The following is a 16,732-nucleotide window of genomic DNA, read 5'->3' on the forward strand; positions in this document are numbered from 1 at the left end:
GCCATTTGTCTATTCTATCCCCTTGGTCTGCTTTTGGGATAAACCTGTGGCTTAATTATGATAAGTGAGAATCAGACCCAAGACTACTGAAGCTGAGGAGGTGCAGATAGCAGAATCTTCAGCAGCCACTGGGCAACCATAAAATAACAGACAAGCTGTCTGAGCATAAAGTCAACCCAGAGAGCTAAGTAGAGCCAACCCGAAAGAAGAGAACTGCACCCCGGAGACAACACTCACATCCTCACATCATCCTGGGTTTGAAGCCATTTCTAGCCTGGAGTTTCCATCCATGTGAGCCAATAAATTCTCTTTTGCTTAGGGCTGTTTGGGTTGAATAGTTTGTCATTTGCAAACAAAAAATTCCTAAACAGATGTGCCCAGAAAATGGATGATCCAGCAATGGTCTACGCTTTGTGGCTGACAAACTAGTCAGGCAGCTAAAATCTGCCCTTTGTGCCTCTGTGGGTTAGAGACACTGTTCTATTAATCAATGAGTCAAAGTCAATCTTAGAATTCTAGAGTGATCATTTTGTGCAATTGGACTGTATGCAACTTGAGGAAAGGAACCGGGGCTTATCATTCTGTGTCCCCAGCAGCTAACTTGAGGCAAGTTGCATAAAAAGGTGCTTCATACATGCTTGTTGAATGAATGAAAGGCTCCTGATTTGAAGCTTTCAAATGCGTACTGTTGCTATGAGCAAGTACACAGATTATGGAACACATACAAAGTTTAGCCTCTTAGAAGGTTAGGGGTTTGAATATGTCCCCCGAATTTATGTGTTGGAAACTTAATACCCAATGCAATAGTCTTGGGAGAGGGCACCTAATACGAGGTGACTGGTTCATGAGGGTTCCACCTTCATGAATCAATTAATGTCATTGCCATGGGAGTGGGATTATCATGAGAGAAGGTTATAAAAGAGTCTGGCCCTCACACTGTCTCTTTTGCCCTTCTGCCTTCCACCATGAGATGACCCTAGCCAGATGCTAGTGTCATGTTCTTGGACTTTCCAGCCTCCAGAACCGTGAGCCAAATAAGCTGTTTTTCTTTATGAATTACCCAGTCTGTTCTATTCTGTTACAGCAACAGAAAATAGACTAAGACATTTTCATAGCAGAGGAGTCTGGAATTAGCAAGAGACCATCACTGAGTGATGAATGTTTTTGGTGGGAATGAGTCACTGAGGCTGCAAAGAGACCCTTCCATGAAGACCCAGCAGAGGTTTCATCACAAAGAGAGACTGAAAGCCATCACCATTTATCATTTTTCATGGGCAGCCCCACAATCTCCTTTGGGCAACTTATATTCTTTCGTGATGCCAAGTCTTGGCAGGATGCAAAGGCCCTGAAGTATTTCTTGACTGCAACAAGCAGCAAGCTACCTTCATCATGAAATCCTGCCCCTAATCCTGCTATAATGAGTACAATGCTCAAATCAGAGGCAGTATGACAAACTTATAAGGAGTATGGCTTTGGAGTTAGGCAGACTGAATTCAAATTCTGGCTTCTCCACTTCCTAGCCTAACCTTGGGCAAGCTGTTTAGTCTCTCAGAGCCTCAGTTTCCTCATCTGCAGGACATAGTATAATAATGATACTTACCTTCAATGGTGTATTGAGAATTAAATGAGAAAATACGGGTAAAGGGTTTAATATAGTGGCTGGGACAGAAATAAGTGGTCAATAAACAGTTCACAAACACACACAGGTAAAAAACAAAAGTCCAAGAGGTTGTATGACATTTGTAGACAATGAACATCAAAATGTTGCATGTGCCTTGATGCATCAGTACCCAGTGGCCTCTGATAATTTATCTTAAACTTTTGAAGACACTTTCTGCAGATGACAGCTACTACTCCCAACTTGCCTTTGCTTTGACATTTCCAAACCCTCTTTTCCCAGGAATCATCCTACAGTTAGTTACCTTCTTCAGTTAGCTCTACAATGGAAGTGGTCCTCCTTGTAACCTTACCTTCACCCTGTTGGATCTGAGCTAATGGACATTTCAAAGGTGGTTCCTAGGGGAAGCAGGCAGACAGTGTGGACTGGAGGACGGGGAGTCCCCCCAGGACCTCTCCACCCCTGATGTGCCACCTCGCCCTTTCAAAAACCACTGGAGCATGTTTGAGAAAAGTTAAGCTGTTTTATTTCACAGGATAGCTCCACGTCAAACCAGCAGGCACCATCAGAATACGCGACAGAGGATCCAATCAGACACTCTATAGGACGGGCGTTTGGTCGTAAGGTAGAGAAACGATATCCAGAAGAGGGCAACATTTATCATCACGTGGGGACAGGCAACCAGCAATTTCCTAGGGTGGTTTTGGTTTGTTTTTCCTGTCACAATTTGGGGAGGAAGGAAACCAAAGGAAACGAAATAGACCAGCCACTCTGAAGCAATCAGAATCAAACCTATTGCCAAACCATGTAAACAGTCACACTGCCGGGAACAAGGGCCTGGGCAGAAACCCTAGCCAGGATCTACTTCCGTCTAAGGAAGGAAAAGTGCACTCTGGTTGTTCTGGTTCAAGGAACAGCTTTGTTATTTGCCGGGGACAGTTCACACAGAAAGGAGGTGTCAACAAGGGGCAGCAATGGCCATGTGGCCAGTCCCAGAGGGACAGTGGGACACTGGCAGATCAATCTCAGGGAGGTCAGGAGGGCTTGGACCTGACAGCAAAGTCCCTTCTCTCGGCTCCCCTGGGCAGCTTTGGATATGTGGGGAATGCTCTGTGTGGCTGCTCAGAGGAGAGGAGACCCCAGAGAACCGGGGAAGTTGACATGAAATGTCAGCGTTAGCTCTGCACAGCAGAAAATCAGCTAGGCAACACCTCGGCTCACCCCTTTCTGCCTTTCCTCCCGGCCACCACCCCCACTCCCAGCCCAGCAGGGGCCAACCCCATGGTTGTGAGCCAGCCACTCTTCTTTCTGGGTTTCTCAGGAGAGTGAGGCATTTGCTCTAGTGTGGAACCATCTGGATGTGTGAAAAGTTAGGAATAGAAAGACTGAGAGGAAGAACCATTACCCGAGTCCTCATGTTTTTCCATTAGCTGTGTACATGCACTGAGTGCCATATCACGACCAGGTCACGAGAAGTCCTCCACATTCGTGCCTCCTGAATGACAAAGAAATATACCCAACAAGGCACTCCAAGGGACTCCAACAGAGAAGAAAGCCCCACATAAAGGCCCCTTCCCACACTGGCTCCTCTTTGTGTACCACAAACCAGTTTTAAGTGTTTATAAGGCAGATCTCTGAACTGCTGGTTCCAGCCGATAGCCAAAATATGGCTCAATTTCCCTGTGTCTCTTCCCACTCCGATTTCTTCATTGAATAGAAACCTTTCATCCCTTGGGAATCCATCTCTCTCCTGACCCCTGGCCTGGTGACTTCAGAGAAAAGACTCCAAAGTCTAATTCCCAAGCTCGCAATTCCCTCCAATTGTGCACTCTGTCCGGGGTTCAAAAGGCGCTTCAAGGTGAGAAATCGTTAGCACTGAAACAAGGAAAGGCAAGAATTTTTCATAGAATCCCACAGCTCAGAGCAGCTCTTTAAGAGGAAAAGGGAATAAAAGGGGAGGGGGAGAGTGGGGTAGGAAGCACAGCTTGTTCTCAATTTTATCCAGAAAGCTCTTTAGCGGCAACTGAGCCACAAGGCCCAGGAAACTAGACCAGGAATTAATTGTCTTTGGTCAGTTTTAAATGAACAACTTGCTGGTTCATTCCTAAAATAGATTGAACATCGGTTATACATAAAGACAAAAGGCTTGACCTCAGGATAAGTCGAAGGTTAAGAAAAGAAATCATTCCATGAAGCAAAGAAAAAAAAAATGCCCGTTGTCAACTAACTGATCAGTACGGCTTTCGATAATGGTGATGAACAAGTAGGTAAACACCACTTCCCCTTGTACAATTGGTTATATTGAAGACTACTAACTAGGTTACTACATTTCCCCCACACTCACTGTACAGTTAGGTATTTGTTTTTACATTGATCTATCTACTAGGTGCAAAGATTTGGTGAGTGGCATTGGCTAAAATTTAATTGTAGCCTTTTTAAAAATTACAATTTCACATTTTAACAGTTACTTTCCAGCATTTAAGCAAATACAGCAATATATAGTGGACTAAAACAGGCAGGAGTCAGAAAGAGAAAGCCAATGTTCAGGGAACGTTGATGGCACTGAGTGCCGTGGAGGGTGACTGAGACATGCATAGTGCCAGATGAGGAAGTGGGAACAGGGGAGGGGGGCGGGGAAGTATTTTTCCACTCGGCCTGCGTCAAGGCTCAGATTTGGGGCTGGATGAGTGAGGAGACGTCTGCCATCTGCGTGTGTACATCCCTAAATGTGAACTCATCAGCCATTTCCCAATGGAAAAAAAAATAGGTGCCTAAAGAAAACAGCTAAGACTCTGCCCTCAGAAAATTCAGTGAAAGGCAGGTCCATTTTCAGTAAGAAAAAAACAAAATCAGTCAATTCAGAGAAAAATCCACATGGTCTGATTGGTGTTATGTATATCAGGCAACAGATTTTTCTACTCTGATTGTTGCTTTTAATCTGGTAGTTGTGGCAGAGATTGCTATATTTTGCCTGGGAGGCTACTGGATTTAGGATCTGGGAGTATCTTGAGGGTAGAAATCAGAAGTCTTCTGTCCTGGCTGGACAGTATAGCGTCCAGCATGCGAACACATGACTTTAAGAGCCTGACGCAGCCTCTGCTCTTAACCAGTGTCAAATTTTGGGCAGGTCACAGCATAGCCCAAGGCCTTACTCTCTTAAGCTGTAAAATGGCAATAGCTTTCTGTGCTCCAAGGCAGATGGCCTTTCATATCCAGGAGCTAAAGAGAAGGGTTCATCCTAGGCCAAACAAGGGAGGTCAAGTTTGACACCGGCCTCTCCCTGAGATCCTTTTTCCTTGTTCCTTTCCTGATGCTCCCTTCCATTGTGGGGTGTCAAGTCCAGTCCTTCAGACAAGGTAGAGTGGCTTTACCCTCCTAACACATCTAGGTGCCAGTGACTTAACTAGGTCCCTCCCTTTGGGTGTATTTACCTTTTTGTCAGGGACCAGAGGAGAAGGCACCACTTAATCCAATGGGCTGAAATGTTAATGATGGAATCCAGGGCTCTTATTAAGATGGCAGGAAAATTCCACCGCTCACTTCTGAAATACCATTGGGAGGTTTCAAATAGAAGGGCTGAAGGGTTCTGATCTAAGACTTACCTTACTAATGACAATCACAAGAGCATTGTATTGATTCAGTGTTTTCCAGTGTACACAGCTTGCTCACTGCTGTTTGACCTTTATTACCCTATTTTATGGAGCAGAAAAGCCAGGCTCAATGAGGTGAAGTGACAAACCCTAAGTCACAAGGCTCCTAAGTGCTTGGGGCTGGGACTCAGACTCTGGGCCTTTTGACTTCAAACTTCATTGTCCTCGAGAGAGAGGAAGCTTGGGAAGAGTAGGGAAAAGCCCCTGGGTCTGGCAGGAGAGGGTAAGTAACAGTGGCCCACAGGGCACACAGATTCGCCCATGTGCCATTATCCAGAAACAGCTCATCTCTGGAAGCGATCAGAAGAGGAGGTAAAATGAAATCAAAGGAGAGTGACCGGGAAGGGCTTTACTCGGCCAAAAGGCAAAGGCCTTGCTGTTACACATGAAGATCATGCACCCATTTCTATCACCACATTTTCATCTACACTAAATGTTCTGGAGGGAGTGAGTGAAGAGGGAGGGAAGGGAAGCTATGTCACTTGTATTAACTCAACCGACAGTGTCCTCTAGGACAGAAAGTGTCAAGGACTGCCCCTCCCTGGCCCCAGTCTGAACTGGGCGCTCACGGCTCATGCGTTTCATGCAAGACGGCACCAGCCACAGTGCGTCACAGCCTGATTTAAAATGAAAACGATGTGACTCAAAGTCTCCTTGCCTGTTTAGTTCCAAATCTGACACAGTATAATTAGTAGAACCAGGAAAAGAAAAAATTAAATAGTTTGAAAATGATATAAGTTAAACCTCTATAGTTACCACAGATTTATTCCTACAGCGTTTCTAGGTTTTGAAGTATTCCACACCACTGTATTTTTATTTTTCCCTTTTTCCCAACCACATGTAATACTGTGCTATGATGGGGCTTAGGTTCTCACTATCCCCTGCCTCTACACACAAACACAAGGATGTGGTAGTCAGGGGTCTTCTCGCCAACTTTCTCCCATGCCTTCGGGAGTACTGTTGGCCTTTGGCCTCCGGGTGGAAGGGCAGGGTCTCTGGGGTGGACGGGGGTGGGGGTTTCCTATGAAGGGTTCCCCACCTCTGGGAGCAGACTGCTTGGGGGTACTGCCTGCCTCACCCTTCCTTGAGGGGCAGACTGTTCTGGAAGGCCACGACTTCTGGAGACAGTGGGAGTCTGTTTTCGTTTGTGTTTTTCTGCAGGTTAGTGGTATATTGCTTCATTTGCAGTTACTATGGGCCTCTAAGTTCTCCCAGAAAAGTCCCTGCAAATCCCACCAAATAACTCGGCGGGAGATGTTTGGTGGCATGGGTCTGAGGTAAATCTAAGTTTCATAAAAAGAAAAAGGAGATACTATATACACTTAGTATGTGTGTGTCCAGATCTAGTATATGTATATAGATGCATAAATATATATATATACACACACCTACAGACACATACATACATATACATGTGTATATATGCACACGTCAATATACACACACATATAGGTATGTAGAGAGAATGTCGAGAGAGGAAGTTTCCAGTGATGATATGCGGGAGAAGCCATGTGGTATTTTGCCTCCATGTTAGGAAATGCTGTGGCTGGGGCTGCTCCAGCTCCAGCACTCCTCTGGGCATCTGTTGACACGCGAGAGGTCTGTAGGATTCCCATGGCTGGACGTGAGCTGCAGCCAGTGCCTGGGCCTCAGCTCTGCACAGACACACCCTCCCAGACTGACCTCTGCCCTCCAAGGCCAGGGTCACTGGGAAGCACATGGAAGCCACCAAGGCCACCCTGGGCCGTGGCGAGCCACAGTGGGCCATGGCGGTGCGGCCCATCCTGCAGGTCACATGGTGCCTGACTTGTCCGCTGAGCTGTTGGGGAACATCTTCTCGGTGGGCGTCACGGCCGGGCTGCCCACGCCCGAGCTGCTGCTGCTGCTGGACCGGTGCTGGACCACCGGCCGCACGGGCCGCATGGGGGGCGGGCGGAGCTGGGCGCCAGCCAGGCGGGCGGACAGGGCTGGCTTGAAGGTGGTCATCATCTCGGTGGAGGAGCTGCTGCTGCGGCGCATGGCGGCATCGGGGTCGCGGATGACGATGGTGTGAAGGGGACTGGCGGGCTCCGAGCTGATGGGGCCTGGCGGGTTCTTCAGGGGCTCCAGGGTGTCCAGCACCACATCTGGCGCCTGCTTGACCGTGTTCTGCCTCTCGAGTTCCCGCAACTCGTGCAGAGCCGTGCTCATGGTCTTCTCGATGTCCTGGGGACAGAGAGAGCTGGGGTCAGCAGAGTCTGGAGACCTGGAGTCATGTCCTTCCTGTCTGCTAAGCAGCTTCCCTTCTTAGGGAGGTTCCCCAGAAGCCTCGCGGCAGGGATGGAGATTAAGTCCTCAGGATGTCTTATAATCCCATGGGAGAACCAATGTGGATATCCCCTGCATGCTGCCTTGCACAGGAAATAGATTTAACAAGGGCAGGTCACACTACTGACAAAGAGGGCAGGCTCTGGAGTCAGACAGACACGGATTCAAATCCTGGCTCTACCACTTCCCTTGCTATGTGACCTTATGCAAGTTCCCTCACCCTCTGAGCCTCCAGAATCCTCATTTGTAAATGGCACATCATTATAATATGGACCTCAGGGAGTTGATGAGTGCATTAAATGATACAGTCCCTGTGAAGAGCCTGGTGTGACCCCTGGCACAGAGTAAGCACTCAAAAATACTAATGACAATACCAGTAGCAATAATAGCTAACACTAAGCACCAATCCAAACCCTGTCCCCTAATAATTCATTTAATCTTCACACTTCTAAGGTAGGAACTACCTTTATGCTCATGTCACACGTGAGGAAACAGAAGCTCAGACTGGTTAAGTAACTTGCCCAAGGTCACACAGCTAATTAGCAGCATAGCCCAAGTCTGAACCCAGGCAGTTCAGTACTTTTAGTTTTTAAAAAAATCCTTGGTCACAGAAAAATTTCTTGGAGATTATGTATCAGAATGTTCACAGTGCCCATCCCAGAATAGAGGGACTGCTACTCTTTTCTCTGTATTATAATCAGAAAATTTTGTTTTTTAAAAAGTGGAAATTTTAACAGGCAAGAAAAATCTTCTGCCTACATAATTCCCGAGGATGTTATAGTATCTGAGAGCTCATCAGGAGGACAGCAGTCTGAAGTACTCAAAGAGAGAGAGCTCCCCACCACCCAGGGCAGCCTGGGCTCACCATGCCGCAGGGCAGCTTCCCTCAGCTCCTGTCCCCTCATGCCCAAGGTGGTGCTGTCGCTGGTAGGCAGCATTTAACCCAAGAGCCCTTGGACAGGCCACAGGGCCCCAGACTTTTGAGTAAAAAGACTCTGTGGCCAGTTGCTGACCATGTGACCCTGAGCAAATCTCGATCACTCTGCACCATATTTTGTTCATCTATTACAATCCCAGACATTTACTGTGAAGATGGGGTGAGATAATGGATGTGATGAAGCTTTGTAAACTGCCAGACGGTGGTTTACAAAATCCTTCTAGCCCAAGAGCCCCACGGGTTCCCATGACTGTTGACAGGGATGCCTCCGCATCCCACAGACGTGAGAGGAGCTGCTCGGGCTCAGCTGGGCCAGATCCCAACTGGCTTAGCAATCGAGGGCACCGTGAGGGATACTGCCTAAGCCACCACTGGTAGGTGCTGTGCATAACCTCATGGAGGAATGATGACTATTAAGACAGGCTTGCTTTATTGCACATCCTAAAAAAAATAAAAAGTATGAGTCTGGTGAAACAGATGGTGGGGGTGGAGCCTGGAGATACTGGGGCCGGCCCCTTTCTCTACCCTGGTCTTTTACATTCTCTTTCCCCTGTCTGCAGGTGGCTTCCTGCCTGCTCTAGGCCCCATGGCAGGCTTCAATCTGGCTGGGGTCAGGGTCCCGAGCTCTTACTCCCCTCATTGTCACAGCCTATCCTTTTTTTAGGGGACTATGGATGTCTGGCTAATGGCTAATATTAGCTTGTATGTTTCTCCACGATATTTCATCCCTTGCCTCAGAACACTGGCAACTTTAAGAAAGGGTCTTTTGTGCCTTATTCAAAAGGAGGTGCTTTGGGGGCAATTTTCTGCAGGAAGGGAGGGAAGGCAGACCCCTCTCCCTCTCTGCTATGTGCCAGCCCTGCAGTGACACAGCCCACTTTCCTGGAGCCGAGTCACCCAATCATCAACCACTCTGCTTGAAGGAAGCTCCCTGTTGACCTCACTACTCTCTATTTGCTCTAGTCCAGCATGAGCTGCAAGGTGAAACTTTAATAAATAAAATGTAATTTTTGCCCCTCTACCACCATCACCACCACCCCCACCACCACCCTACCCCAGCAGAGTGAGCGGAAAGACAGAAAGCTCAGAGAAAGATCAGCTGAGTTGTTTAGGCTGCAGCCTTGCATTAGTCCGAGAGGTGATGCTGCGAGTCTCCAGAGCTGAGCGGCAGAGAGGCCCTGGAGGACAGAGTGGGGACCACGATTGCTTTTCATCTCCTCCTCAATTCGATCTTTCCACTTTGGATGGTCATGTTGCAAGTTCCACAAAGAGCCTTTTTAAGTGGGTTCACATCTAAATCATAAGGGATATTTTGAGACCAGAGAAATTTGGGTCACTCGACCTACTACTTGGGGTTCTTCAGCTGCCACTCCCCTTTGCAGACTGCAAAGCCAAGGGCTCATCAGAGCCAATGCCGAGGCTGGAAGCTCTCCAGTGGCAGTGGGCTATTTACGTATCATTTACCACAATTCCCTATTTGACCTCTGTTAGTGAAAGGGTGTCTTGGATGGCAGCTGTCAAACTAGAGAGGGTGCAGATCCGTCTGCTAACTGAGAACACATGCAGCAATCCCCAAGTACATTCTAGGGGCAGGTCTTGTAACATGCTCCATGAATGAAGGTCAAAGAAGTCTGGGATATGGGGCATGCCCTGTTTTCTTTCTTGGAGATTCACAATGCATATCTTTTAAGGTAGCAGTCCTCAATCTTTATGGCACCAGGCACCGTTTACGTGGAAGACAATTTTTCCACGGACAGGGGTCAGGAGGATGGTTTCGGGATGAAACTGTTCTACTTCAGATCAGGCATTAGATTCTCCTAAGGAGAGCACTGCCTAGATCCCTCACAAGCGCAGTTCACAATACAGTTCACGGCCTATGAGGATTTAATACTCCCGCTGATCTGACAGGAGGCAGAGCTCACACAATAATGGCTCCCGCTGCTCACCTCCTGCTGTGCAGCCTGGTTCCTAACAGGCCACAGATCCATCCATGGCCCGGGGGCTGGGGGCTCCGGCTTTAAAGGTTTTTTAAGAAGTCTCACAGAGAAGCCACTCAACTTTGTCAGAGCAGCATTCCCCAAACCTTGATGACCACAGAACATGTATTCCCTACCCACTCCCTAGCATCCTGTGGAACTACTCTGCTGTGACAGCTATTTTTAGAAACAGTTTTCTAGACTACATTTGATTCTTTATAAATGTAAAGGGCCCTGGGGCAGGCCTCAGGCCATCCTCTACCATAACTGGTAGAACTTTCTAGACTGGTAGAACTTTCTAGACTGGTAGAGTTTCCAGATGATGGGTGGGTACTAGGGTCATGTTTCCTAAAGTATGGGGGGACCAGCAGCTGGCATGCCTCCTTGGAAGGCACTGATCTTCAGGGACCCCTGGGAGTGGGCATGGGGCCAAACTAGAGCCTGCTGGTGTGAACAGGAGTACTCATTGCTAGGTATGCTGTTTCTGTGTTGGGTATTCCCTGGGAACCCTGCCTGGCCTCCTCTAGAACACAGCTCATGGCTCCCCGCCCTTCCTCTCCACAGTAAAATTCTCACAGACCAGAAGGTTCCAATTGTCTCTGTTACCTTATGTGGGAGAGAACACTAGGGAGAGGGTACATAATGGGCCCCCACACCAAATTCCAGAGACAAAAAAGTGGAAACTTCTCAAAATATGATCGAACTGTCAAAAAACACATGAAACCAGCTATGCAGATTTTTAAACAAATCACAGTTCTATTCATTTGGCAAATGTAAAAATCATATAGATTGTTTCATCCAAATACAAAACAAACAAAAGCCAACTCTCTAAGTACTGGAGAAGAACCTGGAACATTCTTCTCTTGCAGCTTCAGCTATTTAGTTCTGCCCACCCTTTGGGTCTCAGGTCAAGTCCTCCCAAGAGAAGTCTCTCTGTGCCTAGGTGCAATCCTCACATTTTAGGCTCTCAAAATACTTTGGACCACTCCTTAAAGGCACCCAATCAAACAACTATTTCACAACTATGTGTGTGTATTTGTTGATGTCTCTTTCTTCTTTAAACTGTAAGCTCCATGTGGGCAGTGCCTGAGTCCATTTTAGGTCTTCATTGTACTGTTGGTGGCTAGCATGGTGATGGCCACATGATAGATGCTCAATCAATATTTGTCAATGAATAGATGAATGAAGAGAGAAATGAATGAATGAGTGAATGAATGAGTGAAAAACTGAATCATATCACTTTGTGTAGTGACCTGCCATTACCCCAGCCCCATAATCTGGCCAATGCCCTCTCCAGCCCTGGACACTGGGGGTGTTCAGTCTCTATAGGAACCCCAGCAGTGGCTGCTCCCAACCAGTCTCCATTCCCATGGGAAGCCCAGCAAGGGACAGGGAAGCCACTCACTCTCCTGTTCTCTGACTTAGCCATGAGCCTGGCATAAAGGCCAAGGTGGCTCTCCGCTCCACGGATTCCCACCCGCTGCCCTCTGGGGCATTTGGCTGCCCAGCCTGCCTTCCCGCTGGCCCTTACTTCTGCCAGGGCCTCGGCCTCCAGGGACTTGTGGTCCCCTAGGCTGCTGTGCCTGGTGGAACCGCAGGTCGACCTCATCGAGTGCCCTTCGGAGAGCGCCTTCTTGTCAGGGTAGTTGATGCTGCCAGCGCTCCCGAACGTCGCCATCCTCCGCTTCTCAGGGCTCTCGATCCTCCCCCGGGTGAGGGGGATTTTGTGGGGGCTGCTGGGGCAGGCAGCGGCCCGGGGTGGCGTGTCTATGCTGGGGCCCAGGCCCCGGGGCGGGCTGTGTGTGTCGCCCCCGCTTCGGCGTCTGGGGATGGCCGCTCCGTCAGATCGCAACCGCACTCTGCAAAGGAGCCAGGGGGCGAGGGGCATGGGGCAGAGGTCAAGCCCGGCAAGTCTCAGAATGGGTGAGTCAACCCCATGCCACACACTACACGCTAGTCTAAGGAGCGGGTACAGTAAAGCCTCATTCAGCCAGACCCCATAATTCCACAATGAAAGACCTGGCTCAGCACACAGCTCAGCAGCAGGGGGAGGTCTAATGTGCAAACACAAAAGCATTTGGAGCACAGCGCTTCCAGGCCACAGATAGCTGTGCTGCCAACCGCAAAATGCATCTGGTCTACATGCTAAGTCAAGGCCTACAGGATTCCAACCCTGGAAACGCTTTGGTGATGGTTAGTTGGGCTCATGATACCCTCTGAAAAAGTTCAGACATTTCCATGATTCTGAGGGGCTTCTAATTGGTCGAAGCTTTGAGGCTTGACTGTACCAAAGTTACCAGCACCCTGCAAGCACAGGAGGGGTCCCGTGGGAACTGAAGACACTCTAATGTTGCCACCCAACCCCCAATCTCTCCAGAAGAGGGCTCCTTCTATGAGGCTTTTCTGTATCTTTGAAAACTAGTCATTCAAGAGTAAACCCTGCATGGCTGGACAGCCCTTTTGTGCATTTGGATACCTTTCCCACTTCAGGGAGGCTCTGGTGCAGTGAAAAGGGGATTAGGGTGTGTTTCAGGAGGGTGAGTTATTGCCGTGTGTCTGCCGCATGCTTTCCTGTGTCCTCTCTCAAGCCCACTTTATTAATCTGTTAAGTGGGTCTAAGTAAGATCCTTTGCCCACCCTTTACCTTTGCTTCAAGTGGGTTTGAAAGCACCTTGAAGATAAGAGGTTCTATACACAGGAGATTTTGCTGCATCCTACAGAGGTCACCAAGAGTCTGAAGGGCTAGACGTGGTGAGGGGAGAGGAAGAGGGACCGTGTGTTGGGAATGGATTATGACTAGGGACCAGCAGTGATTCAGATCCTAGTGCCACCAGCTGAGCTAAGCAGTGCTTGTGGGTGCCCCAGCAGAACCAAAGCATAGGTATTGGAGAGGAAGCAGTATTTAGAAAGAAAGAACAAGAATGAAGGAGGTGAGGGAGGGACGAGGGAAAGAAAAAGAGAGGCAGAAGATATGGTCCTCCTAGAAGTCAGGGGACCATAACTTCTTTGTCTACCTACCCCAGCCTTCTACTTCCCTGCCCTTCCCAATTCTACCATAGTGCCCTGAGCTATCTGCTGAACTGAGTGGAATTTGCAGAAAAGAGGCATCAGTATTTTTACTGAAATAAGTTCAGAAATTGTGTGTTCCCACTGCGACTGATTTTTTTGGGGGGCCTATCTGCAAATACCCACACGTGTGGGTTGATCACATGACCCCTCCACTGGAAAAAACACAGAATATGACATTTTGAGACCGCGACTAAAAAGGCAGTGAGAAACTGTCAGTTTTGCTTTTCTTTCCTTCTTATTTCCTCATTAACTTTTTAAGATAATCATATACTTTGGATTATACCTGTTTTTCAGAATGACATGCACTGCTCCTTGCCTGGTAGAAAGGTCACGTGACACAGCCTGGCCCACACATAGGGAGCGAAGAAATTGGTAATACTGCTCCCTCCAAATAAGTGGGTGGAGTCGAGTGTCAATTTCCTTCAACACATGAGTAGGTGTGAGTTTTCTGTTTATGTAGTGCATTTCAGGGAATATGTGAACTTTACATTTTTAAATATAACAACTCAGTTCTACAACAGAAAGCTGGAAGGAGGTACAGGAACTGGAGAGAGGTAGGAAAAATACTTGCCAATTTGTATCTCTCTCACACATTATTATTATTTTAAACGAAAAAGCACTGAGTTCCCAACACATGTCTTTCCTCCTCCTCCTCCCTGCAATACAGGCTGGATTGTTTTATACCTGGCCGCCTTGGGCCAATGCCAGCCAGCCTGCCCAGTGTGCCCATCGTATCTTGTGGGGAACAGGGGGCTGCAGTAGGCTCCTTCTCTCCTCTCTGCCCTTGTGCTTCTCCCAAATCAGACATGAACAGGCTTGACACTAGCAGGGAAAAAATGAATCCGCATATCCTACCGGCCCATCACCCCCCCAAAGCCGTAATCCGAGATGTGCTCCGTGGGGGACTGGAGGTCGTTTTTGGAGGAGGCCTTGTCATCCAGCAGTGGCCCACTGCTGGCCTCGCTGTCAGCCTTCTGGCTCAGGCTGTCGGAGAAGGCATCATCCCTGGGGAGAAGACAGACATGAATTGGAGGCGCCTTGCCCCAGAGAACCCAGCATATACAGGGCTCCCTGATACATGTCTGAGGGGCTGAATTAACACAACTTATGGTTACATTGTGCCCACAGTGCTTGCTAGGCCACTGCCCACTGGGTGCCTTCCTACCATGCATGCCCATTGCAACACTCCTGGTCAGTTTCTGCAGCTGGGACCCTCTTCTGTCCCACACCTACCTCCTCTTTTTTTCTCTTCTAGCTTGTTCATTCCCGGGCAACTCCAGGCTAGAAAAAACTAAATGTTGCAGCGTGTATTGGAGAAATGGGGGGATGGAGTCTGCAGGCTGAGCACCGAGGGCTGAGCGCTGAGTCTCTGTGTGACTCCATGAGAAAGAGCTTCTGGCTAAGCAAGGGAGGAAGAAGCTGCCTCTGCCCCTCACCTCCCCACCCAGGGCTTGGGCCACTGTGCCATGGCTCACAAGCTTGGAGGGGTGCCCTGCTGGCCTCCTTCCATGGCCCTCTGCTGTGGTGACTTGTCCCCGATCTCAGAGGTCTGCGGGCATCGGGAGGCTGCCGAGGGCCCTCCACTATGGCATTCCTCTGGCAGTCTGCTTGGCCCTGGCCTTTTCTCTGGCTGAGACCTCCTCTCTCCCATCACAATGTGGGCTTTTAATCCTCTTCCCTTGAGGCTCAGCTTGGTGGCTGCATGTATGGTAAATCTGTTCTGCCGAGCCTGACTAGAGATCCCAAGGAATGTGTGCACTGGAAGCTTCCATGGCTTTCAAAGGAATGGAAAGTGCAGACTTTTTGTGGTAGAACTACGCATTTGGGATGCAGGGCTCTTTTTTATTAACCCCTGAAATTACTTTTTAAAAAACAGTACCCTATTAATCAGAAACAAGGGCATGTTTCTGCCTATCCCCTAAGACAGCTACCTCTGGAGTGTAGAACGGTAGGCAGGGGAGGCCTAGGAGGTGGAGGCACATGGCAGGATCCCCTGGATACTGATTCAGGGTGATGGATGCCCTGGGGGCTGTCAGCTGCATCAGGATGTAGGCCAGGGGCACACAACACTGTTTCTGTGTGCTCAGAAGGAGGAATTTGGATGTCTGTTAAGTGGATCACCATTTAAAGGGAAGTTAGATATTACCCATTCTCACAGAAGACCAAGCGCATGATATCAAGGAGAGCAAATCGCTGGCATACAAGCTAGCACTCCCCTATGGTGCCCATTCCAGACATCACTAATCTATTTCAGCATTCTTCACAGAAGTCTCGACTCCACTCACATGTCCTGTACAACTATGTACTGATGGGGGATGAGTCCATCCACGCCGTTGTGCCGGCCCTCCCACCAGTCCTCCGAGGCGCGGTGGTACAGGAGCAGCGAGGCCCCCTTCTTGAAGGATAGCTCACGCGGGGACCGCCCCATGTAGTCAAACTTGGCAATAGCCTCGATCTGCTCCACTTCTGGAAGGAAAGCAAGGGAAAGAGCATATCTGAGGTCAGCAAAGCGGCAGCTCAAAAGCCTCACTCAGATGGCCCTGGCTTCTCTGGGGAAGGACAGACCACACAGCTGGTGAGAACATGGACAGAACGCCTGGTGGGCTGGGGCTCAGGATCCTGGGGTCATAGACTCAGATCCATCCTCCACCCTGTGACCTCAGGCAAACCATCAAACCTCTCAAAATGTAAAGAGGATGCTGATACATCCTCCTTTTCCACTGCCCTTCTTGTTCTCTACTTTTTAATGCTCATTAAGACAATATTGTAGAATTTTCTTTTTCTTCTACCTCTTAACACAAGTTCTATTAATATTTCTACTTTTCTATGAGCCCTTTTCCTCTTTGTCATTTATAATACTTTTAGTAATTTTTAATCTTTTGAGAGGCCACATCATGTATGCAGACTCTCATCCGTGCAAAATCCGATACAGGATTTTTAAGGGTACCCAGACTCTTCAAAGCTCATTGTTAAGGACTGAATTGTGTCTCCCTCAAATCTGTATGTTGAAGCCCTCACCCCCAACATGACTGTATTTAAGATAGAGGCTTTAATTAATGTAAATGTGGTGATTAAAGTTAAATGAGGTCATAATGGTGGGGTCATAATCCTAGGGCTGGTGTCTTTATAAGAGGAAGAGAGGCTGGGCATGGTGGCTCATGCCTATAAGCCCAAC

General features: G+C 48.4%; 1 protein-coding gene across 9 annotated transcripts in view; it reads right to left on the reverse strand.

Moving 5' to 3' along the window:
- Window positions 1–2,121: 2,121 nt before the first annotated feature.
- Window positions 2,122–16,732, reverse strand: part of SRGAP3 (SLIT-ROBO Rho GTPase activating protein 3) — a 268,987-nt gene continuing 254,376 nt past the window's right edge. For 4 of the 9 annotated variants that reach the window (XM_005547696.4, XM_005547695.4, XM_015446218.3 and 1 more), the window contains 4 exons: window positions 15,843–16,023; window positions 14,413–14,562; window positions 12,020–12,347; window positions 2,122–7,473 (listed from right to left, as the gene is read on the reverse strand). In XM_005547696.4, the coding sequence (XP_005547753.1) occupies window positions 7,060–7,473; window positions 12,020–12,347; window positions 14,413–14,562; window positions 15,843–16,023 (1,073 nt within the window). In that variant the 3' untranslated portion in view covers window positions 2,122–7,059. The remainder of the gene's footprint in view (window positions 7,474–12,019; window positions 12,348–14,412; window positions 14,563–15,842; window positions 16,024–16,732) is intronic. The other 5 variants (XM_074032805.1, XM_074032804.1, XM_015446219.4 and 2 more) reach the window with 3 other exon arrangements.

The sequence above is a fragment of the Macaca fascicularis genome, chromosome 2 (assembly GCF_037993035.2).
Source record: "Macaca fascicularis isolate 582-1 chromosome 2, T2T-MFA8v1.1".
Classification (NCBI taxonomy): Eukaryota; Metazoa; Chordata; class Mammalia; order Primates; family Cercopithecidae; genus Macaca; species Macaca fascicularis.